This window comes from Mesoplodon densirostris, chromosome 11 (assembly GCF_025265405.1).
Source record: "Mesoplodon densirostris isolate mMesDen1 chromosome 11, mMesDen1 primary haplotype, whole genome shotgun sequence".
Taxonomy (NCBI): Eukaryota; Metazoa; Chordata; class Mammalia; order Artiodactyla; family Ziphiidae; genus Mesoplodon; species Mesoplodon densirostris.
The window spans coordinates 76,514,067-76,526,494 of record NC_082671.1 but is presented as its reverse complement, the minus strand read 5'-3'; the positions used below and the strand labels follow the sequence as shown (position 1 = coordinate 76,526,494).

Here is a 12,428-nt window from a genome sequence, read left to right as displayed (position 1 = left end):
AATGTTTCCTGCTATTACAACCGTTAGGGAAAGAATCCTCCTTCCGCTCTGGACCTTCCTACACATTCAAGAAGGTGGATACAACTCAGTGGAGATTTCCACTTCATTCCTCCCCTCTCCAGGATTTCTGCCACGAGCTGCCTGCACACCCACTCACACACTGGTTCCTTCCCCAAGCATCCCATTTGATTCTGCCTGGGAAACAGATATCAATTAACCACAAGGAAGATGCAAAGCAGGGTTCTCCCTGGAGCAGGTGCATCACTGCCCTGCCTTTCCACCCAAATACATTCACGTGCTGGGCTCTGAGCTCACCAGATCAACCCGAGTATCAGCCTCTTCCCTCCCACGGCTTCTGCTAGTTGGAGAAATAATTCACTTTCCAATCTACCAAGAGCTAGACAAGGTAGCAGCGTTACATCAAGGGCCACTGAGAGCTTCTCAAAGTTTGCTGTCTTCTCTTCTAATCGATACTGAGAAAGTCATATCTGCATAATGAATGCACTTGATGTAAAGGGGTGAAATTCTAAGAGACTAAAGCACACACAAAAGAAATACCATAGGGAATCAGTGTCCTTAAATGGACCAGCGAGGAGGGGTAAGCGTTGACCACAAAGGCTGGGGATCTAGAAATGACAAGGGGTAGCTGCACGTTCTAGAACCAAGAGGTGGCTGAGCTCCTTTGGGGCAGGGGCTGTTCCCTGTTGCTGTTGCCCAGCCCCACCCCACCACCTCCCTGGTGCCCACACAGGGCCTGGCACAGTGGTGGAGCTCCGCAAATATTTGAATAAATGTGTTTAAACGTGCAACCTGGGAGACGCAGAGGAAAAATGACAGCTATTTCTACTCCTCCTTGGAAGCCGTCTAGGGTCGTAGCCGAGAGCTCAGTCAGACGTGAGTTTCATTCCTGCCATCATCCCCAGGTCACAAAGAGTGTGTCCCTGGGCCTCAGTCCCCTCTGCAGTAAAATGGGGGTTGTGAGAGCATCTCTCTCATTGGGACGGAGGGTATCTAAGAATGACCAGGAATTCAGCGAGATGATGCAGGCAACACACTCACCCCAAGGCCTGGTGAATATAAAGTGCTCCACAGAGGTGAGCTTGACAGAGTGATTTCATCTTTAAGGATGAAAGACTAGTAAACATACCGGTCAATTCTTCCTTTTAAGTGAGGATGCCGAAAACATGCCTTCCACTGGGGAGAGGGCCCCTCCTTAGTCTTCTCCTCCCTCCCGGAGTCTTGCCTCCACCCACCTGTCCCCAGGTTGAAGAAGCACCCTGGATGCTGAACGCCCCCCGCCGCCCCGTCGATGCTAAAAGCACTGGGAGACCCAAATGCTCATGGAGAGCAGAGGCAGCCACAGGCCTCCAGCCTCACTGGGACCAAAAGCAAAGTCCCCTAAACTCGAAGTAACTAAGGAATGAGTGAAGATCCCTCCAAGCAACCCAGCAGAATATGAGTTTGCCTTCCTCTGAATCCCAAATAATAACAGCTAATTTTTATTGAGAACTGGCTACATGTCAGGCACAGTCCTCGGCACTGTCCCTGACAACCCAGGAGGCAGGTTCTATTATCATCCCACTTTATAGATGAGAAAACTGATTAGGTTCTTTGAAAATGAGAATGGTCTAACTCACAATAGAGCCTAGGCCAGAACTCACTTCATAGACGTGCTTCAAAAGCAATGTCTGCCTTGAGCTGAATGGAAATGCAGACTCTCCCTACGCTTGACAAAGCCTGCACCTAACAATCTGAAAAAGGTTTGGGAAGCTGAAGATACTTCCCCTTCCCGCAACAAGACCTCCTGCCAAAAACCAGGCAGTAGGAAATGAAGTCTACATTTCACCAGGTGCATTCAGCAAATCCCAGGATTCTCTTCCTATGCACTGGCAGGAACCTTGGAGAGCATTTTGTCTTGGCCCCTCGATTTACAGGCGAAGAAAGGGGCTTCAACACCTGGGCACCTACTCTGTGATGCCCTGTGCCCAGGCTGCCCAAGGTACAAAGACAGCTGAGATCCCATCCTGCCTTTCCCAAGAGGGCTCCTTCCAAGGATAACATTCTCTGTGGGCCACACACTTTTCTAAGAACTTGACGTACAACTCATTTATCCTCACAACCACTCCCATTTCACAAATGAATAAACCGAGTCAAGCTGACCATCTCAAATTTACACAGGAGGTTGGAGCAGGGTCTCAAACCCAGGCGCTCAGAACCAGCCCACACTCCCTTTGGATTCCTGGATTGGATCGTCCACTTCCCTTCCACCTTCCTGTGAGTGTCATTGGCAGCTGGGGTGAATCATACATGAACTGAGCCCAACTCACAATGAAATGACAGCAGCCAGCAAGGATTCCTTCCAACCTGCACCCATCAGCTGCTTTTGTGGCTTTCGAGCCACGTGAGCTACAAGGAGCATGACACCAGCGAGAGGGAATTGGGGACTTAAGGAAACACTGACAAAGCAGCAGCTCCCTTTTTTTAAACTCCCTTTGGCCACAGAGTTGCAAGTTGCGCCCTGAGCCATCTGGACACCGCCCTTCCCCTCCCCTTCCAGGGAAGGAGGGAACCTACCACAGCAGCCTCTTAGCACCCACCCACTGGAAACCTCCAGCTGCCTCTCAATACCTCTAATGAAAGTAAGCGAAGTGGCATTCTTTTCTCGAGTTTAAAAGGCAAATCACGATGGTGTTTTTTCCAGACATACATTAAACTCCGCACTCCAGCCGGTTTACAATTCCTTAAGTGCTTGATTTACAGCCCAGAGAGAAAATGTTTTGAAAATCTTGCAAATGCATTTCGTGTCTCCAGCTTGCCTACTCTGCAGAGCTGATCACCGGGGATTCTCAGATGGGGGGCGGGCGACTCCCGGAAGTGTGGGAGTGACCCAAGGAGGCCACAGAGCTCCAAAGAACCACGGGGAGCAGCGGCCAGGGGTGGGAACCGGCTTCCCTCCTCCTCCCTCCAGCCCTTCAGAGCCGCAGTGGAGACGCACCTGGCCGTGCTGGGCCCTCCACCGCGGTCCACGTGGTGCTAAGGAGAGGGGTGACCCAGAGCAGGAGGATGGGGGCCCAAGGGGCCTTCCCCCCTTCTCAGGACTGCTGGTGCACTCTCGATACAGCTGTTCATTCGTGCATTCATTCATCCATTCATTCATTCTTACCGAACACCTACTGTACGCCCGGCACCGGGTACAGGCCAGGATGCCGTCGTCAGACAGTGACCCTGCTTCCCTTCTAATGGGGGAGGAGGGGGAAGCTGTATACAGACAAAGCATCAAACCCACAAGCTCTGAAGGAAACCGATACAGGGCCAAGACAGGAGGACAAGGGAGTGAGAGTTTGGACAGCCAGTCAGGACCTGAAGGATGTGACAGATTCAGTTTAAGTCCTCAGCAACCCATGGGAGGGTTTAAAGCAGGGACAGCCATGACCTGGTATAAGAAGGCCACCAGGGGCTTCCCTGGTGGCGCAGTGGTTGGGAGTCCGCCTGCCGATGCAGGGGACACGGGTTCGTGCCCCGGTCCGGGAAGATCCCACATGCCACGGAGCGGCTGGGCCCGTGAGCCATGGCCGCTGAGCCTGCGCATCCGGAGCCTGTGCTCCGCAACGGGAGAGGCCACAGCAGTGAGAGGCCCGCGTACCAGGAAAAAAAAAGAAGGCCACCAGGTGCTCGATGCTAGTACTTCTCAACAGAGTAGTAATACTAGCTCTGGTTTTCAAGACACTATGCACAGGATCTGCATTGCAAGCTCCCAAATCCTACTTCTCATGGCAATCACACTTGGTCGGATATTGGTCGCCGCATTTTCAAGATGAGAAAACAAAAGCTCAGGGGAAACGTGCAGCTTGCCCAGGATCCTCCAGCTGCTGAGCCGCAGGGAGGCAAAGGAACCCGTCTGCCTGGTTGTACAGCCATGATTTCTTTCTCCTCATTTATATACTCCCTTGCATCATTCTCAGACTATTCCAGATGCGTTCACGACACGCCCCAACTAAGTTCTCGGGACCTCGATGGCAGGTCATATTCTGCTCTGAAACTTCCCACTGTCCTGGGCACTTTAGGAAGCCCTCATGAGATACACCCGGTTTACTGCCAAATTGAAAGGAAAAGGGGTACCAACCCCAGCGGAGGATGTGTCTTCAACATGGGGAATCTTCAGCCCAGCCCCGGTTTAACATGCAGTTAACAGCTTACCGGAGAGCCTCGCCGTGAAGTCAACATCTGGCTGCTTCTGGACCATTTCCAGAGAATTTTATCAATACAGCCAGACTCCACTCACGGTGGGTCATCTGGCCCAGCCCCTCCTGTGCCGGGGCCTGGGATCTTCTCATTCCTGCGCTGTACAGTGGCGTCTGGGCCAGCGGAATGATAAATGCATTCTGCTTTAAAGCAGATACTTCACAAATCATAACTTACAGATGCTCCAGGACTTTCATGTGGGAAAGACAAATGAGACTTAGGCTGTCTGACTCCAGAGCCACTGAGGACAGGAAGCCACAGCCAGGAAGGCTCTCTCCCCCTAACAAGCGCATGACCAAATGTAACAGAAAGAGAATTCGTGCAGGGAAGGTCTGCCTGGCTTTGCAGACTCTGCTACGTAACCCGCCATTCATTTCCAGCCATTGTCTTTCCTTGCCCACAAATCGGAAAGCTCCTTGAGGTCAGGGGTGGTGACCTCCAGCCTCCACACCTCCTAAAACAGTCCCTCGCTCACGGTATTCCCTTCTGTGCCATCCTACAAGCCTTTGCGCTGGACGTACTATGTGCCTGGCACACTGCTAGGCACAGACAGTAGGTCCAAGACGGTTAGAAGGGGCTTCCCAGCAGACAAGACACCTCAACTCAACCCTTATCTCCTGCGGCTTCCCAGGAGGAAGTGAGATCAGATGTCCTGGAGTGGGGTGGGTGCATTTCTGTCTGCAGGCCGGGAAGTGAACCAGCTGACCTCCCGAGGCCCCCTAGGGATTCCAGAACCTGAGGCTGCTGAAGGCACAAAGAACAGAGTGTGTGCCCAGGAGAAGAGCTCCCTGACCTGCTTCATTAAAACAGACCCGGGGCCCAACAAGCAGAGGTCTCTCTCCCCCAGCACCGTGCTGAGGCTTATCTTCTCATAGCTCAACTCCTGTGAAAACCTCCAGGCTGGCTCCCTGCTCCAAGCCAGCACACCAGACCCATGGGTTCGGAGCCCCCGCTGCGGCCAGAGCCCAGCTCAGCCCACCTAGAGGAAGGGAGCTGGCCAAGGTCTCTGCATTCACGCTGCCTGGGTCCAGACCCTGGCTCTGCTGCTGCGTGTGACTCTGGCAATTAGCGAACCCCTCTGTGACTCCATCTCTTCATCTGGGAAATGAGACGATTGCAGGATTGTCACGAGAATTAAATTAGTTAAATGGACCTGGCATGTTAGAGGCACTCAAGAAGAATTAGCCGCTATTATTATCATTATTATTATTCAATGTTATTATTATTCCCCCCATCCCATATCACCAACCTTGCCTCCCACTATGCCCCAGCATACACCCTGCATTCCAAGAGATCTGGCCTGCTCACCCTGGAATCTGCCCTCTGCCTGAAAGCTTCCATATTTCAGTCTTGGGAAACCCAAATCAAGGGTCATCTTCAACAGCCCTTGCCCTCCCTAATCCTACAGTACACCCTCTCTCTATACCCTTCCTAACAACAAGAAACCCCTCCAGGAGAAGACCCTCCCCATGGCTAATCTTCTGGCACATGAGTGAAACACCGCACCCAAATCCAGAGGTCACCTGCTGTGCATCAAAAAGAAGGTTTTCCATTTCACCAGCAGCAATGGGTCTCAAAACAGATAAACCTGTCTGACACTGCCTAGCTGTTTGATCCTGGGCAAGTTACTTAACCTCCCCAAGCGCTGTTTTCCCCACTGGTTAAATGGGTCTAACAAGAGTGCGCACCTCTTAGGATCGCGGTGACGATCAAACAATAGAAAATGTCTGTAAAGCACTTAGCACAGCGTGACACACCACAAACTCTCAAAAATATCCGCTGGTAGTAATAACAGCGGCAGCAGCAGCAATACAGGAGTGGGTGTTCCTGTCTAGCATGGAACTCAGTGTAATGAACTGATCTTCAATGAGCTACATTCCAACTTGAAAATCTCCAGAAGTAATCAATTCCTGTATAGAAGAGGTACCCATGGCCTAGCAACTGCTCACTCTGCTTCTTCCACCAGACTTTAAGTTCCTCGGGTCTCATCCATGTGTACGTCCCAGAATTTAACATGGTGAGAAGCATATGGCAGATGGTAATAAATCTTTGTTGAACTGAGCAGAATTAGTTCAATAGTTGTAAGTACATTTCGTTTTGCTACTAGATTATAAGCTCTTTAAGAGTGAGGCTCATGTCTTGCTCCAGTAAAGATTTATTAAATGAGTGATGGAAAAGTACCAAACTAAGAATCAGGTTTCTTAGACCCAGCCCAGTCACTCACCAGCTGGGCAACCTCAGAAAAGTCACTGAACAATTCTGTACCTTATTTTTCCCACCTCAAGGATGAGAAGTTTGGACCACGTGTCTGCCAAAGTCCCTTACTCCCTGAAACTGGGTTTGGGCCTTAGCTGCAACATGGCACCTCAGCCACCATGCGTATGACAGCCATGCACCCCTGGCTCAGCAGGCCAGCTTACTAATTTGCATCCCTGATCTGCAATTTTCCAGCACCAGGCTATCAATAACTTTGGGCCAGTGCTTTAAACACCCATTTTTAGTCAAATCAGTTCCTTTGCTGGGCAAGGATGCCCCATCTCCCACGCACCATGGCAAACTGGGGGCATGATTTGCCCGCCAGCCCTGTCACTCCCATGCCAGACCCCTCCCGGAGACCTGCTTCCTGCTCACACCACGTCACGTACTGCTCACAGGAGCTAACCTGGTGCAGAGGGAGAGTTGAACTTAGCCCTTGACGGTGAGGTGATCGCAGAACACCTCTCCCCAAAACATTGTTTGTTTTTGCCCTTGAATTTTTTGGCAATGCTCTGTGCAGCCTGAGGGTCCACGGAGTTTGGCTCAAAGAAAATGCCATGTTATAACACTGGGGCTCACTACACAGCCCTGCCTGAAACTGTATCAAAACAAAAGTTGTGCAATAAACAAAGCCCAAATTCAAGGCCTTAGAAATGTGTTCAGATCCTATCGGAATCTGGCTGACTGTCGTGACTTCCTATGGGTGCACATCCCTAATTAACCAGAAAAGTTGATGATTTCTCCTTCCTCTCTCTGAGTGAGTTAACTGTCCAATGCATCATGCCTCTCTGATGGTCTTAAAATCTAAATGAAAGTACAAATGATATGAGAAAAACATCTGCTAAAAGAGGAAAGTAAATTTGCTAATTTCCCTTTTTGAGGTTTTCTATAGGTTATTTTATTGAATTCTCACAACTAGTCCATGAAGTTGGTACTATATTAGCCCATTTTACAGATGAGGAAGTGGAGGTTTCTGAAAGTTACATAGCTTGCCCAAAGTCACAAGGCTAGTCAGGGATCAGTCAGGACTTGAACGTAAGCCAGGACTCTTAGCCCTTCTGCAAGAGTGCCTCCTTTGTGGGGCTTGTTAATCTCTGGAAGAAGCCACTTTGAGTCCTTTCTCATGGACATGCTCAGGCAGCAGCAGCAAGACTACATTTGGGATGAAGAGGGGAAGATGCCTGGACCACGCAGAGGACTGGACCAGCCGACTCCAAGTTCCAGATTCTGCAACTCTCTATGGAACTGCCTTTCACGGAGTGCTGATGCTGCATGGTATTTTGTTTGATTCAGAAGGCCCTTGCAGACGTGCAATTAAAAGCCACAACATTCTTATTCTTAAACACTTCTCTGTCTCAGGGGGGCTGATTTCACAGCATCTCATGGAGCCTGACACCCAGCACCCGATTTCCGCCACTCACATTGGCAAAGGAGCTGAAAGTCACCGCTCCTCTTGGGAAGTGCTCTGAAGGGCGTGGGTACAAATGAAAATAAAGCATCACTTCACAATTCTACCCAAAGACCTAAAAGGTAGAATTGAGACAGCGTGCTCTGAATTCTCCTAAACTGCACCCCAAAATCAAATTGTGGATTTTAGTGCATCCTTAGAACCAGAAGAAAACTCCAAGTTCACACTTCAGATGAAAATTCCTTGCTGCTCTTGACAGATTCTGAGTCACCAAGCACTGTACAGGCAAGAACAACTTGCTGACCAATTTGTTTGATGTTTGTTTTATTTTCTGTCCAGTCAGGCACAGGGAATTTTCCACCTGACAATTCCTGTTTCTCACTTAAGTTCTGACACCATCTGTGAGCAGTGTGCTCAGCAGGGGAAGGACTTGAGGCCAAGGAAGCCTTCCCTTCACCCAACCTCGGTTTTCCCATCTGCTTAATGCAGGGTTTTCACCAGATGATTTTGCTAACATCCTAAGTTTATCTATCAAGTAGAAAGCAGTCTGGGGATTGCCAGTTTCTGGATGTGGATATGCTACCAGATTCAAAATCTTTGCATAATTTTTGAGTAAAACATGAGATGGAGCTGAAATGAATAGCACAATGGGAAACTGAACTAGGGCTGGACAATACCAGAGCAGGACTCAAATCTTGCGGCCGTGAAATGAGCCTCTTCCGTTCTCAGGGCGCCCCCTAGTGGCCACTCGACTAAATCCCGACGGAATGCTCAGAGTTTCTGCAAATAAAGGGAAAGATACCCACCAAAAGAGAAAGGCAGGCTCCCGTCTACTGATGCAATCCCTTTCACTCTACCCTAGTCCGTGGATCAGACAGCAAGACAAATACCTGAGGCCCCAGTGAAGCTCAGAAAGATGTCTGCCATGAGACAAGCTTTCACTCTTGCAGTTAGCGGCAGCTCCCCAGGCTTCTGGTATCTGTGTCCCCTCACAAATCCCAGACACACCCTTACCACTCAACCCCTCACAAGCTCACATCCTCAACCTGCAGCTCCAACCGCGTCTGGTTTTCATTACTCCGCTTTCCAACTTCCCAGCGCGATTCTTCAACAGCTATTAAGACAACATGAGCAAGGAGCTAGGCTTAGTTTTTGCTTATTCAACATCCAGCCTGGGGAATATCACCTCAGACGAAAAGCATGAATGAAGTGCACGTTTCTCAGCCTCCTCTTCCACAGACCTGCCAGTGTGCTCCTCAAAGGTCATCTTTACTACCATCTCCTCTTGAAATTTTTCAACCTACAAAAATGGCACCTGCCCCCTCAACGACTTGCTTGCTATAGAATTTGTTGATAGTCGACAACTTAAAAATACAAGGTACAATCTCTCAAATTTCCAATTAACCTGTAACAGACTTTTTTTAGGCTATAGGATAAAGCCGTATCAACCCAAAGAGTGAAGCCTAGAATGAGGGAGTTACCCAGGTAACCAAATATTTGAGAATTTGGGGGCTGAACTTTCTGACTGATGCCCCATTTTGTCCACAGAACTGTCCCTGCAAAGATGCAAAAGAAAAATACTGACATTAACCTACCACCTCATTCAACAGTCCATTTTGCTTGTCCCCTATGGTCATTTGTTAAGTTTATAAGCAACCTGGGACCTGAAACAGCCCCCAAAAGTGTACACAAGGAGTCCCATAATTAGTTCCTGACTTTGGCCCCCAATCGATTAAAATCCATCTGATATGCTGCAAATCAAAGAGCCATGTTAATTTCCTGCCACACACCACACAAAATCTTTCTGCAACAGTCAGTCACTTTGAACCCAAACCTCCAGCCACAAGCAGTGTGGATTTCAAGGGCCCGTTCTGCAGAAAGGAAAATGACAACACACCGAGGTTGGGACAATGCAGAGACCCCAAGGCACTCGAGGCGCTACTTGGGGCTGTGTAAATGGTCTTGGGACCCTGGCAGGGTTTCGGCTGTCACAAAGAGTGGGGTGGCTGGGGCAGACCCCTTAAGCAATGTAGTAGCCCTGCAGCCAGGGCCTGAAATGCAGTTGAGTCTGCAACTCCACGTCCGTGTGGGTGTCCATGCCCTAGGCATTTCAGTTCTCCCAGAAGCCAGCAACAAACTGTCATAACCCTCAGGCATGCAGCAGCCTTTACTTTTGTCGCCTAACCTTCTCTCTTAAAAACAGGCAGGAGTCCGTCCTCCCTTGCAGCGACAGCAGCATCGCGGTAACGGGGAGTGTGAGGATGCAGGGGAGGGGGGTCTCATTCATCTACAGGACATGGGGCTTGGGGGACCAGCTCCGGGCTGAGTTTGTGGTTCTGTCTGGAGTTAAAGCAATAAGGCATTCCAGGGAATGAATGCATGCCCGCGAGGGAGACCCCAACGGTCCCGACGTTGCAAAGTGTTTGCAAATCATAAACACTACTTTGCTGATGGGATCAAAACCCCCAAAATATGCGCAGACAGGATGTAACAAGTGTTTCGGGAGAAAGACACGCCTGAGTCACGGGGAGCTGGGGGGAGAGTGAGGAATCTGTCTGGGGGTTCCCGGGAAGCCCCCTCTCGGACAAGAGACCCTCCTCTGCGCCCCAGACCCCGCCGCGCGCGCGCTGGGTCCCCAGCCGCGTCTAGCCCGAGCCCCCCGGGTCTCCCCCCAACTCACCACTCGGCCCGAAAACCTCTCGGTGGCCCGCTTGACTTTGCCGTAGGTGCCTTTGCCCAGGGTCTCCTGCAGCTCGTAGCGGTGTTTCAAGTTGTGCTTGTGGTGATGCCGCTTCACCCCGTGCGGCTTCCTGGGCTCCGGGGCCGCCGCCGCGGGGGCTGCTGTCGCCCCCGCCCCCGCCTCCGGGGGAGAGCCCGGAGCCCCCGGCCCCAAGTCCGGGCAGTCCCCGGCCGCGGGCGCAGCGGCCCCCTCCATGTCCGAACGCGGGGCAAGCCGGGCCGGAGAGGGCAGGACAGGGCACGGCGCTCGCGGTGTCTGGGTCCCCGCCGAGGGAAACCTGGGCGCGCTCAAGGTCGCCCCCGCAGCATTGGGTAGGCGGCCGGCTCCCGCCCGGGCTGCGGCTGGGTCACTGGCAGCGGCGGGGACCGCACATCTGGCGCCCCCGGCGCGCACGATCCGCGCACCGCCCACCAGCCGCGGCGAGCTGCGGCGCGTCGGGCGAGGTGGCGGCGGTGGCGGGGGAGGCGGTGGTGTTCGCAGGAGGGAGGGGAGAGGGGTGGCTCCGAGCGCAGAAGGGGGAGTGTTATGTGGGGCGCCGCGCCCCCGGACCCCTCCCCGGGAAGACGCGCAGACGGGGCGGAGGCGGCGAGCGCGGGCCGGCCCCGGGGGAGGGGGGCGAGGGGCGGGGCGGCCGGGGCTTCCCCCACCTCCCGGGACCCGGGGCCACCCCGAACTGGGAGGGGGACGGGTGCGTGTCGCGACTCGCCCTTTGTGCCGCGCCGCCTAGGCCGCGGCGGCGGCGGCCGGCGGGCTTTGTCCTCGCTCGGCCGGGACGGAGACGGGGGATTCCCAGCCCGGGCGACCCCTCCCCGGGCTCGCCCGCCGCAACTACCGCGGGCCCTCGGCCGCCGCCACCGCCTCCTCCGACTCCTGCTCCGGCCGCTCGGCCTCCCTTCCTGCTCGCGCCCTGGCGGCGGCGGCGGCGGCTGCGGCGGTGGCTCGCCGAGCCCCGGGGCCGGGCAGGCTAGAGCGCTCGGAGCCGAGGGCCACCGGGGCCCTCTCGCGATCCGGCCGGGGGCGCCGCGGGCTCGGGCGCCCCTTCATTTTCTTTTGGGTGTCGCCGCGGCCGCCAGGCCGGAGACGGGGGAGAGGCTGGGGGAGGGGAGCAGCGCGGGTGTTGGGTTACAGGCGGTGAGTCACGGCCACCCCTGCCCAGCCGCGGTGCTCAGCCCCCTCCGCCCCGCCGGGGCTGGCACCCCCGCCTCGCAGACCCCCGCCGCGGCAGTGGAAGGGCTGCTCGCCCCGGGCAGCTGCGCGCCCCCGAAAACCCCAAGAGGGGCGCGCTGAGCCCGGCGCCGCGCCCTCCCCGAAGAAAGGCGGAGTCGGGGAGGGAGGGAGGCTAGGAGGCTGAATCTGGGGCCCGCCGCCGCACTGCCGCCCTCCGACACCATCCAGAGAGAGGAGGGCGTCGGCTGACAGAGGAGGAGAGCTGGGTGCCCACCCTGCCCGCCAATGCTGCCTTTGGAGGTGGGCAAACCAGGGGCCTCGAATGGAGCAGGGCCTGGGGCCTGCTGAAGCCAGAGGCGACTTGCAGGCCTCTCGGCCCCTTGGGCCTTTAGAGTTTTCCTTTAACTGAAATGGCCAGATCCTGGACATGGTACCAGGCACTCTACCCGCCACAAGCGAGGGTTAGGCAGGAAGGGCCTACGTCTGCAGCCAGGCCGCCCCGTTCTTCTAAGAAGCAGCAAGGAAAAATAAAGAAGGCAAAAGGACAAGAAACCTTAGGAATTTTTTTTATAAATGGTGCAGTGTACCAGACTAGGATGGGAACAGTGAGGTATG

General features: G+C 53.6%; 1 protein-coding gene across 1 annotated transcript in view; it reads right to left on the bottom strand.

The window, feature by feature from the left end:
- The window catches only part of NUAK1 (NUAK family kinase 1), a 69,997-nt gene extending 58,923 nt beyond the window's left edge, over positions 1 to 11,074 (bottom strand). The window contains exon 1 of the mRNA XM_060113860.1: positions 10,587 to 11,074. Within this exon, the coding sequence (XP_059969843.1) occupies positions 10,587 to 10,841 (255 nt within the window). The 5' untranslated portion in view covers positions 10,842 to 11,074. The remainder of the gene's footprint in view (positions 1 to 10,586) is intronic.
- Positions 11,075 to 12,428: the final 1,354 nt, after the last annotated feature.